Source organism: Natator depressus, chromosome 3 (assembly GCF_965152275.1).
Source record: "Natator depressus isolate rNatDep1 chromosome 3, rNatDep2.hap1, whole genome shotgun sequence".
NCBI lineage: Eukaryota > Metazoa > Chordata > Testudines > Cheloniidae > Natator > Natator depressus.
The window spans coordinates 20,170,925-20,183,696 of NC_134236.1; the positions used below are offsets into that span (position 1 = coordinate 20,170,925).

Sequence of the window (12,772 nt, forward strand, 5' to 3'; positions counted from 1 at the left end):
ATGTAGGCCTTTATTAACATAAAAGTTTGACTTAACCCCCCAAATAAAGTCAAATTAAAATCAGGTTTGGAGCAGTTATTTGTGAGTTTTCAACACACAGCTCTGTTACCAACTGCATCCAGGGCTTGTTGGAACTCAAAAAGAAGCACTAAATCATACATGTTTGTAGCACATTTCATCCTCAGAATCCCTAAGGGCTTTACAAACGTAAACAAATTATACACAAGGATCCCATCCATCAGCCACCGAAATGCAGACTCTTCTAGAGGGACACATAGCAAATGTTGTGCAGCAAACAGTTTAGAAAAGTGATGAAGAATACTGTAGCCAACAGAGGCTACTAGGACAATTTAGGTCAGAAGAATGTCCTGAGTTTAAACTTGGTGTCCTGGCCAACCTTTAACACCCCTGGATCTTGCCAACAGTTCCAGAAGAAATTTAGTGACTGCAGGACTTTGGTTTTATGTCTCATACAAAACACAGCATCTTCAGAAGCAGGTTATCCTCAGTACAGTGCTGGGGCTTTGGTTCAACACTGACTAGAGGGAAGAGTGCCACCTACTGAATCTTCCTAACACCAATTTAAGGGCATCAGAACACTGGATGAAGTTTACATACTTATGAACTGTGAGCATCCCCTTGAGGCACCCTATTGGCTGTCCTCAGAATCTTTCTATTTTGTCAGTCAAAATCAGATCCTTACTATTAATGTAACAGAGCCCTTTGCACTTTTGTGTATCCGTGCTTCCAGTATCCTCTAATAAAACTTAAGTGGGATAACTCAGAAGACTTTCCCTTCCTTCCTCCCACCCCCCAAGTACAGTGCTTTGGACTCTGAGGTCAGACTTCGGTTTGAAAAGCCACTTCTCTCCAAACTTTCATAGCCAGGTATTCTCTTCGTTTTCAGAAAGGTTGTCAGTGCTCGGATGACTCCTTCTATAAAAAGTAGAGGATCACAGGTGAAGAGATTTTTTTTTTCCCAGCTTGCTGTTCTCCCCCCCCCCCTTTTTTAAAGCTAAACTTACAGGCTAAAATTTAGCAACCTCAAATAATAAACAGAGAAGGGGAGAACCACTACTAGCAAGATATGGCTTTTATCGTGTCTTGACCAATTTCCACAGCTGGTATTTTAAGATCGTACAAAGGAGAAACAGCAAAGACCTATTATACTACCTAATCCATCATCCAAGTTAGGGGGAATTGTTCTACAGTATATTTTGAGGACTTAATATTGTCTTAAATATGCTAAATGACAGCTGAGGGTTTACTCCCCTCACCCTTGATATTCGGCCTAATTTTTTTTAACTGGACCAGGAGTCTTCCGGAAAGGAAAGGAAGAGAAAATATGAATGAATGTAAAAAAAAAAATGCAGAACAAATGCGTAACCTCACCCTACCACAAGATTTCAGAACTTCTTTACACACCAGGAAGAAGAAAGAGTCACATTTTTCCCATTTGCAGATAGCTAAGGAGAATATAATTAAACATGACCTAAGAAATATCCCCTTCTAGTTTCCACTGGATACAATATTCTCCACTTCCCAGATGAAACTTTAATATGATGGTGCGGTGCTGTGCTTCACCCACAGAAGGCTGGTGGATTATATGATTTCTGTTTGTTATTTTGGATCATTTAAATTTGTGGATTACTTTGGGAAACCAACAGAAGTAATCTCTTAGAAAGACACCCTATATACACAAGGACTCTGCAACAAAGGTAAGATACTAGAAAAATGTAATGTTCTGCAACTTACAGAATTTAAGAAACTTTAAACAAACCCAAAACTATGATAGTAGCTAATTTCCCCAACCCTGAATCCTAGCATCCTGTAAGAGAGGCTGCTCTGATATTATTGCACTTTGCTTCTGAGTCAAACCTACCTTAACAGCTCGAGTGCAAATTCAGTTTCTTTTCGACTTTTTTCAGTGATTGGGTAAAAGAGGAGTATGGATAAGCCTATAACAATGAGGATGGCAGGGACTGCCCCAATCAGGATTTTCAGTGTGAGGATCACAGTGCTGGATTGCCTGCACATCCCTGTTTTATAACCAGCAAACCTATAAAAACACACATACGGACACTGCTGTTATTCCCCTAACTAAAAGGCACTTGGTCACATTAAGGGCTTTCCCCGATCTCCTACCCTCCCACCACCAACTAAACCTCTGCTCCAATTTCTTCTTATATGCTCCCTTTTCGGGGAGGGGAGTCAATCCTATGGCTACCAACATGAAATTTGTCACTGATATCAATGGGAGCAGGTTTCAGCCCTTTCTCCCACTCCTTGTCTTTGTGCCTTCTCTGAAATAATTTTATTACCTTTACACAGTCAAAGCATGGAATTACATGCTGCTGTTACTACTGTACAGATTTAATTATTAACAAATACTTCGCCTCAGTCTTTGATAAGGCTAATGAGGATCTTAGGGATAATGGTAGCATGACAAATGGGAATGAGGATATGCAGGTAGATATTACTATATCTGAGGTAGAAACGAAACTTGAACAGCTTAATGGGACTAAATCGGGGGGCCCAGATAATCTTCATCCAAGAATATTAAAGGAATTGGCACATGAAATTGCAAGCCCATTAGCAAGAATTTTTTTATGAATGGGTAAATTCAGGGGTTGTACCATATGACTGGAGAATTGCTAACATAGTTCATATTTTTAAAAAAGGTGGGGGGGGGGGAAGTGATCCAGGTAACTACAGGCCTGTTAATTTGACATCTGTAGTATGCAAGGTCTTGGAAAAAATTTTGAAGGAGAAAGTAGTTAAGGACATTGAGGTCAATGGTAAATGGGACAAAATACAACATGGTTTTACAAAAGGTAGATCATGCCAAACCAACCTGATCTCCTTCTTTGAGAAAGTAACAGATTTTTTTAGACAAAGGAAACGCAGTGGATCTAATTTACCTAGATTTCAGTAAGGCGTTTGATACGGTGCCACATGGGGAATTGTTAGTTAAATTGGAAAAGATTGGGATCAATATGAACATTGAAAGGTGGATAAGGAATTGATTAAAAGGAAGACTACAGCTGGTCATACTGAAAGATGAACTGTCAGCCTGGAGGGAGGTTACAGTGGAGTTCCTCAGGGATTGGTTTTGGGACCAATCTTATTTAATCTTTTTATTACTGACCTCAACACAAAAGTGGGAGTGTGCTAATAAAGTTTGCGGATGATACTAAGCTGGGAGGTATTGCCAATTTAGAGAAGGACCGGGATATCATACAGGAGGATCTGGATGACCTTGTAAACTGGACTAATAGTAATAGGATGAAATTTAATAGTGAGAAGTGTAAGGTCATGCATTTAGGAATTAATAACAAGAATTTAGTTATAAGATGGGGACGCATCAATTAGAAGTAACAGAGGAGGAGAAGGACCTTGGAGTATTGGTTGACCACAGGATGACTGAGCTGCCAATGTGATATGGCCGTGGAAAAAAGCTAATGCGGTCTTGGGATGCATCAGGCGAGGTATTTCCAGTAGAGATAAGGAGGTGTTAGTACCGTTATACAAGGCACTGGTGAGACCTCACCTGGAATACTGTGTGCAGTTCTGGTCTCCCATGTTTAAGAAGGATGAATTCAAACTGGAACAGGTACAGAGAAGGGCTACTAGGATGATCTGAGGAATGGAAAACCTGTCTTATGAAAGGACACTCAAGGAACTTGTTTAGCCTAACCAAAAGAAGGTTGAGGGGAGATATGATTGCTCTCTATAAATATATCAGAGGGATAAATACCAGAGAGGGAAAGGAATTATTTAAGCTCAGTACCAATGTGGACAAAAGAACGAATGGATATAAACTGGCCATCAGGAAGTTTAGACTTGAAATTAGATGAAGGTTTCTAACCATCAGAGGAGTGAAGTTCTGAAATAGCCTTCCAAGGGAAGCAGTGGGGGCAAAAGACCTACCTGGCTTCCAGATTAAACTCGATAAATTTATGGAGGAGATGGGATGATGGGATAACATGATTTTGGCAATTAATTGATCTTTAACTATTCATGGTAAATAGGCCCAATGGCCTGTGATGGGATGTTAGATGGGGTGGGATCTGAGTTACTACAGAGAATTCTTTCCTGGGTATCTGGCTGGTGAATCTTGCCCACATGCTCAGGGTTCAGCTGATTGCCATATTTGGGGTCGGGAAGGAATTTTCCTCCAGGGCAGATTGGAAGAGGCCCTGGGGGTATTTTTGCCTTCCTCTGTAGCATGGGTCACTTCCTGGAGGATACGCTGCACCTTGAAGTCTTTAAACCATGATTTGAGGACTTCAATAGCTCAGACATAGGTGAGAGGTTTATTGCAGGAGTGGGTGGGTGAGATTCGGTAGCCTGCATTGTGCAGGAGGTCGGACTAGATGATCATAATGGTCCCTTCTGACCTTAGTATCTATGAACGGCTATATTTTGACGTGATATTGACAATTTGTGTTTTAATGGTTTTAAAGCTTTAGCTTTTTGAATCTCAACATCTTTTGTCATTAAATAATTGTCTGATCTTCCCTCCATAATTTCCCATAGCTGTGAAAATTTAAATAGATAAAAATTGAAAAAATGCTTAAAATAAATATTGATTTTATCCATCAGAATTATTAAATAAAAATTGAATTCTGCCAAGTCTCTCTATAGCAGAGCTTGTCTGATAAGTGAATCCTATCCCTACTGAACAAAGATCTTAAGCATGTGCTTAACTTTAAGTGAAGGTGAGTAGTCCCACTGGCATCAACAGAAGTTCTTACCTCCTTAAAATTAAGGACATGCTTCAGTGCTTTGCAGGACAGGATTACTCTTATGCTTAAAGTTAAGCATGTACTTATGTGATAGGCTGAATCAGAACCAGGGGTGGGCACAGTATTACAATTACTGATGCCCTGAGCTATTCAGTGCCAACTTGTGGAATTATTCTGTTACATCCTGAACCTGCACCTATGAAAATGATTACCCATTTTCCATCAAACTACCTCCTATGCTCTCCCATAAATGTCAGCTCTGGACTCCAGCAGATGGCAAACTGCTGGGAGCTCGCTAACTAGAGTGAAGTAGCGTTAATCAGTTGACAGTAATTCTGTTAGTTATGAGCTCTCTGTATGTAGTCACTAAAACAGAGACTTGTTTTCCGGAGGGGGGGGGGGGGAAACACTGCAGCATCTGCTGCAAATTCATAACAGCTTGTGGACAGATAAGTACTGACAAGTGGTTCCCAGTGTAGTCTATACATGAGCGACCACATCCCAGCACCTTGTCATTTTGGTTCTCCAGTCTTAAACTGGAGTAGCAGTGGCAGAAGACACACAGTTAAATCACAACCGCCAATTGGGACTTTATCTCCTGCTCTACATAATGTGACCTCTACGGTGCAAAGTCAAAGTCAGCATAGAGGGGAGGTACTGTAGGGTCACAGCACTGTGCAAGAGTTTGGAGGACAGCTTAAATCTGCCCTGTAGTAACAAGTTCCACTTTTCAAGCACGTTTCAGAAATATCTGGTTAATTACACTGGCTCTACCATCTATTTGAAATGTGACTTGTGACATTAATCTGGCTGGCTGAAATTTTTTGATTGGATATTGGGTTTTTGACGAAATGAAAGCTTTAAAAGGCACAGTCTGCTTTTCCTAGGGGAAAAAAAGTGCTATTTTTTTGTTCAAAATAAAATCTAAACAGACTAGACAAACAGTGGGAGGGGAAACCGAGAGCCAAAGAATTGACTTGCTCAAGGTCAACCTAGGGAGGTGGTGGAATCTCCATCCTTAGAGGTTTTTAAGGCCCAGCTTGACAAAGCCCCGGCTGGGATGATTTAGTTGGGGATTGGTCCTGCTTTGAGTAGGGGGTTGGACTAGATCTCTTGAGGTCTCTTCCAATCCTAATCTTCTATGATTCTATAACAAAGACCGCCTGAGGCAGAGTTGAGAACAGAACCCAGGTCTCCTGCCTCTTAGACCAGTGCCCAAACCACTAAGTCCATGCTGCTACCTAAAGAAAGTGAAGAAGTGGGGTTTTTACCCACGAAAGCTTATGCTCTGTTAGTCTTTAAGGTGCCACCAGACTCCTTGTTGTTGCTTTCTTTAGGTAACAAAATCTAAAACCAAACAATTCTTAACAGGCTACCAGGTGTCCTGGTGACCAGAAGTCTGACCTGTCAGATAACAATTTTGTGTTTAGGATTCAGCCATTATACATTCAAACTGGCAACCAGACTGTGTCTCTGAGCCCACTGCGTTCGCGAATGGTGAGAAGGCAATTACCACACAGCACCTCAGAGCCCTTTATTACAGCAACTAAGTGGAATAAAACATCACTTACTCCAGGCTTGCTGTGGAAATTCCTAATCCAATTCCGGCTGACATCTTGGTAAAGAAGACATATGAAGCATAAAAGATGGTTTCAGGTCCCTTTGCATGAGGATTCAGCAGGCGAAAGTGATCAACTACGTCAGGCAACATTGACCTGCAAACCAGCAAGAGAAGAAGAGTATAAAAGCCTCAAGCAGAAGTTTCTGAGCCTCTTTAACATACAGAGTTTGCAGGGGCTTTTTTCTTGGAGGTTTGATTTGCAGAATTAATTGTGCAAACAAGATCATTTATTTTTGATAAGGTATTTAGGCTGACAATTACAAACAGAGAAAGTCAGATGGCAAAGAACCCAGAAACAGAAAAGTGGGTGACTCTGCATTGCTAGGTCAACAAACAAAAACTGTAATGATAGGGGCTTTGCCATCTAAATGTGGAGGTTGGAATTTGGTTTTGCAAAACCTCATTGGTTCAATTGAGAGGGTAGAATGTTTTTACCCAGGGAATGTCAAAATTTGCTGACTTAGGTGGAACATTTTTGAGGGAGGCACTTGTTAAAACACTTGCAGCACACTGCTGGGTAATTTAACTACTAAGCAGAAAACTTTCTTTCAGAAATGAGTTTGATGAAGTTTTGATTTACTACTTCTGCAGGGAGCTAGTCAAATACAGACAGTTACACTGATTGAAAGGAGGACAAAAAGTTTTAATAGGAAATGCATGAGAGCCACAACAGTTCACAAGGTTGTAATCTAGTAAGTGAACAAAAACCCAAGGTACAATTTTATTCACATCACATGGTTACAATATTTACTTTTTTTAAGTAATAGACAGTTACAAATATCTGTGAATCTATGAGAAGCCCTAACATATAACTAGAGCGCATTAACAAAACAGCAGTGTTAGGATACTAAAAGGACCTATTCTCCCACTGATGCAGAGGATTTAGAGTTGCTTACCCAAAGTCAAAGCCCCAGAATACCCATGGAGTCAGCACCTATGCCTGCCCCTATAGCACACTCCTGCATTTGCTCTCCATCATAGGGCCGCTTTGTAGGGATCTACAGCTTGGTGCAGGCTGCCCAAGCTACATTCTTAATTGTTTAGCCTTAATTGATTTGTATGCAATTTCCAATATAAATTCTGAAGTACTATTAAACTAAATCTAAACGACTGATTGATTTAGTATTCTCAGGAGTTCTAGACACATTTAGGTTAATAATTTAATTTACAGATATTTTCAGAGAGCATTTACACATATGTACACACATACCAGACATTAACTCAGTGTCATGTATCCACTGTTATCACAGATCTCTCCTAGTCCAAATATAGGGGAAAACTCTGATTTCTCAGATACCACTGTATGTGGTAACTGTTGCCAAATTCTGAGTGTTTACATGGTGAACTCCACACAGTGTGTGTACAACACCCATACACACTTCAAATATAATATTTGCCTACCATGGCAACAACAAAGATGCTGCAATACTCAGACCAGAGACAAAGGCCACCACGTAAGCCAAAACCAGATTTGGGATTGTAACCAGCATGACCGCAAAAGGAATCATCCACTAAGAGAGGGAAAGAAGAACCAGAAGAAAAATGGCAGATAAGATATATAGCAGACAATGGAAAATATATTTTTTTCACACAGAAGAGGTGGCATTGTGAAACGGCAGCTTATATAGTGCTATGGTTCAACAAAGTTTAAAGCTTCAGTGTTGTGAGAACGGTGCTCCCACAGGGTCCTACTTCATTACTTAACTTAGCAAAAGAGAGGAAGCGAATAGAGCTCTGCAATGGGACTGGGATCCCATGGGTCCTGCAGGACCCACTGCCATAATAACAGGAGTGGGTAAAATATACTTTGTGCGTGGGAATGGGTGGGCAAAATCCCAGACTGGTAAGTTGTGGGAAAACACAATTTTTTTTTTAAATAAAGGTTTTAATACTTAAATTTAAGCAAGGGGTAGAAAGAGATTTGATGTCTATTATAACAGGAATTAAAGTTATTGTTTACATGGTTTAAGCAAGATTTGTGGGATTTTTTTAGTGGTAAAAATTGTGTCTGAATTCCATTGCTATACATATTATATAATATATTAACCAACCCGTTTAAAATATGTCTCTTGCAGGATTTGTGGGATCTAAGATTTTTGCAGGTGGGAGCAGTGTAAAAATGCAAGAAACCATGAGGAAGGGAGTGGGTGGGAGGGGTAGTGGGTATTGCACAGTAAGACAGGAGTGAGATTTAAAAAATAGTCCTGCATAGGGCTCTAGAAGTGACAAGACTTTAGAACAGAACAAGTCAGCCAGTGCTGCCATCTCCCCTTTATTTTCAACAACAGGAACACTTCCAGTACAGACAAGGCACTGCAAGGGGCTTTGAGTCATGTCTGGATTTAAAATCACCCATTTCACACATGAAATCAATTACTGATTTACAAGGAGCTCTGGCACACATTGGTCTTCAGCGACTTTTTCAAAAACCTGGATACTAAGTATAAATAACTAACATTAGGGAGGCAATGTGGTCTAGTGGTTAGCAGTAGGACAATTTACCCCACCACCATCCCCATGTCTGTCACTGACTTGCACTATAACCTCGGGTAAGTCACAAAGGCCCACATTTCCAGAATTGGAAATCTAAATTTGGATGACCTGGATTTGATTTTCAGCAGTGCTTAGCATCTTCACTTCAATTTGAAACAATGGGCTCATAAGGGTTAGAGATGCCCCCATTTAAAATGTGGACTCAAAAGCCATGCTCCCCAGTTGTCCCTACATTCCATACCAGTCTTGCGCTATCACCTCAAATTCCTGTAAATAACTGACACAACGTGTCACAAAGCTGAGGTCTGCATAAAATGTTGTTTTTGTTAAATAACAAACATTTAAAGCTTCTTGGGTTTGTGTTGCTCGTTTTGATTCTCTGCACTATATTTGAAGTTTGAGTAGGCTGAGGGCATGAGCAAAGAACTTCAGTGAGGGTGCTGCTACTTTTGCGCTTGCTATTTATTTCTTCCGCAAGGAAAGCGGTGATCTTGGACATCTTGCCTGCTGGGGTCTAATCCATTTAACCAGGGGACACTTGTTGTATGTTTTAAATGCAGTTCCTGTCTAAGGAACAGACATTTGTGGGTAAACTCAAAAGGAGTAGCAAACCACCTTCCGAGACTACAGGTTCCCAGCATAAACAGCCTTTGCATTAGTCTGCAATGCTTGTGGCACAATCATTACTTCACCACAAGAGAGCACTCTAGCAATACAAGATCACACATTGCCTGAAAACAATTTGACGATTAACTCTGTGCTCAACGTCGTGTGCCCACTCGGGAGCCAGAGCATCCAGAGAGGTTTTTAAATCGATAATAATACTGATTTTAAAACTGATTTTTCTAGTGGGGAAGGAGCAGGACCCAGGGCAGGCAAAACTGAAATGGTAATTCTCAGAAGCATCTCTTGTGCAAAGGCAGGTATGTGGGAGCAGTGTTCTCTAAGCTGCAGGGAAAATCACTGCAATAAGCAACCCATTTTTTCTACTCCGAAAACAAAAGGACCTTTAAATCCTTAGGTGAGTGCCTCTTCCCCCTCCGCCCCCCCGCCCCACCAGGAGCAGTAACAGCAATATTCTGTTGTCAGAACATGCTCCCCCTGGCCCCATCCAGAAGAGCTTCAAAGCAGCACTATGGAAATGGAGCCATCGGTGGCTGAACGGTAGCAACCTGTATAGCACAGTGGGGCAGAGGGAAGGGAAGTTGGGGCAATCCTTTACAGAAAGAACTGCATGGGATCTTTAACAGCCACATAGAGCAGAAATGGCCTCCATTTTTTAACTGTCTATGCAAAAACCTCTGCACTGCACATAACTCCATCTCTTTACCCCAGATGGACAAAGGGCCGTGCTGATTCTAGGGGGGTTTGAACCTGTAGTTTCAAGAAGCTTAGGTATGCTACAGCTAATGTTTAGACCACTAAGCCACCTCCTCCAACCAATTTAAGTGTGAGGACGAGCAGTAAAAAAGGAGTCTGTGTCCATCATCTAGAATACAAGAACTATACTATAATGCCGAGTCTATACAGGTGCTCAGTTTTTCAGGTAACCATCCCATCTTCAAATCACCTCAGAGAAGTCCTTCTTCCCTTCACCCTGAAGAGGGCTGAAATTATGGTGGGAAAACTACCTCTCTTCAGATATTTTTTTCAGAACCTTCTGCAGTGACGTCTGCAGAAATACAGTTGCAATTAGTGAGGCAATTCTGCTTTCACAGTGACGATGAGCAGATATAAGAGCTACAGATTCCCTTGAGCTTATGGCAAAGGAAGCCTTTGGGATGCACTGCCAGACAAGAGACTTTCACTGTGCAAACAGGAAGTACTCACGCCATACGAGGGTGTGCCTACATTGCAAAAAAGGTGCTTTCTTCAATCCAGCTCCCTTGTAGTCTACAACACAACTAGCTAACATAATGGTAAAAGGGCTAAACCATGATTTGTTTGAGTTGAGGGGGCTTTCCAATAGTGGTAAACTGACTTGATTCAGTCAACTTCATTGAAGAGGGCACTTTTGTTTGCTGCGTAGACAGTGCCTAGAAGGTAACTCTGTTCCCTTGAGGTCCATCTCAGCTTCTGCTAATTGCCTTTGCTGGCATGCTAATCAGAAGCAGGGATGGTCTTTAACTGTGAATTTCAGATGCATATTTCAAAGCATCCAAAGATCAGAGGTATCTGAAGCCAGTGTTTTGCTTTCAGCCCATCTCCAATTCATCAGACGTCACTGCAATATATAGATTTTAGCTTCAACAAATTGCTGCTATTCGTTACACCACCAGCTGTGAAGTATTTGAGGTTATTAAAAATGTTACAACACTTATAAAGCTAGATTCAGGGGGGAAATGGAGCCAATGCCAAGGCTCATCTACAGGCAGAGTTTTTCATAAAGCTCCCACTTTCTTCCTTGCCTCCTTCCCAGGGACTTGAAGTGCCTCAGCCTGCATGATGTGTCCAGGCTGAAAGCTCAAGTTGAGCTCTAGAGTGAGGAGTCAATGCAGACAGCAATGTGAACTCTCTCTGCTGCTTGCCCTCAGTCCGAGGTTAAAAAAAAAAAAAAAATCAGCAAAAGCTCAGGCAGGCATCTTGGCTCTGCCTTGGGAAGCTGTGACAGTTAAATCAGGCTTCTTTCTTCTGGGATCGCTAAGATGCTAGCACAGGGGCCGGCAACCTTTCAGAAGTGGTGTGCCCAGTCTTCATGTATTCACTTGAATGTAAGGTTTCGCGTGCCAGTAATACATTCTAATGTTTTTGGAAGGTCTCTATGTCTAGATTATATAACTAAACTGTTGTATGTAAAGTAAACAAGGTCTTTAAAATGTTTAAGAAGCTTCATTTAAAATTAAATTAAAATGCAGATCTTATCAGTTTAGTGCAGTGGCTCTTAACCTGGGATGCACGCACCCCCTGGGGGTGTGAGATGCCCTTTCTGGGGGTACGAGACATGCCAGATTATTTTAGAAGATAAATCATCGAAAACACAAATTAAGCACAGGCACATAAGTACAACTACTTTGTTTCATCAAATCTATGTATTTATTAACATTATACATTTTTAACGATTACTGTAATATACAAAGTTTTTAAGTTTTCAAGTTTTTAAGCTAATTGTAGTGTAATTTTTATAAGCAGTGAGAGAACATATTTTGAGAACTCCAGACCATCAGCAGGCTGAGCGGGGCCAGGTGTAGTGTATTAAATTGCTCCCCATAGGAATGTGCTACTTACAGTGTACTACTTACGGCTGCCCGTCCTGATGCTCTGAGAGGCACGGTAAGGGGATGGGGAACAGGGGTGGTTGGATAGGCGTGGGAGTCCTGGGGGGCCTGTCAGGGGTGTGGATAGGAGTCGGGGCAGTCAGGGGACAGGGAACAGGGGGGCTTGGTTGGGGGGCGGACTCCCGGGGGGGGGGGATAGGGGCGGGGGGGTCCCAGGAGGGGGCGGTCAAGAGACAAGGAGAAGGGGAGGTTGGATGGGTGGAGGTTTCTGAGGGGGGCGGTCAGGGGGTCCTGGGAGGGGGTAGTCAGGGGACAAGGGGGTTGGATGGGTCAGTGGTTATGAGGGGGGCAGTCAGGGGGCGGGAAGTGTTAGGGGGCGGGCTGTTTGGGGAGGCACAGCCTTCCCTACCCTGGTGTAGTGTATTAAATTTCTCCCCGTAGGAATGTGCTACTTACAGTGTACTACTTACAGCTCCTGGTGCTCCGCAACAGCACATTCCTACGGGGAGACATTCAATACACTACGCCGGCGGACAGAACCCCAGACTGGCGGTGGGCCGAGCGGCTTAGCCCGCCACCGGTCTGGGGTTCCGTCCGCCGGCTCCTGCCAGCTGGGGTCCCGGCCGCCGGCCCCATTCAGCCCGCTGCCGGCCTGGGGTTCCATTCACCCAGGCCGGCAGCGGGCTGAGCGGGGG

At 42.4% G+C, this 12,772-nt stretch overlaps 1 protein-coding gene across 1 annotated transcript in view; it reads right to left on the reverse strand.

Moving 5' to 3' along the window:
• Positions 1–396: 396 nt before the first annotated feature.
• MFSD2B (MFSD2 lysolipid transporter B, sphingolipid) overlaps positions 397–12,772 on the reverse strand; it is a 59,231-nt gene continuing 46,855 nt past the window's right edge. The window contains exons 11-14 of the mRNA XM_074947515.1: positions 7,771–7,880; positions 6,320–6,463; positions 1,883–2,059; positions 397–936 (exon numbers count right to left, since the gene is read on the reverse strand). Of these exons, the coding sequence (XP_074803616.1) occupies positions 879–936; positions 1,883–2,059; positions 6,320–6,463; positions 7,771–7,880 (489 nt within the window). The 3' untranslated portion in view covers positions 397–878. The remainder of the gene's footprint in view (positions 937–1,882; positions 2,060–6,319; positions 6,464–7,770; positions 7,881–12,772) is intronic.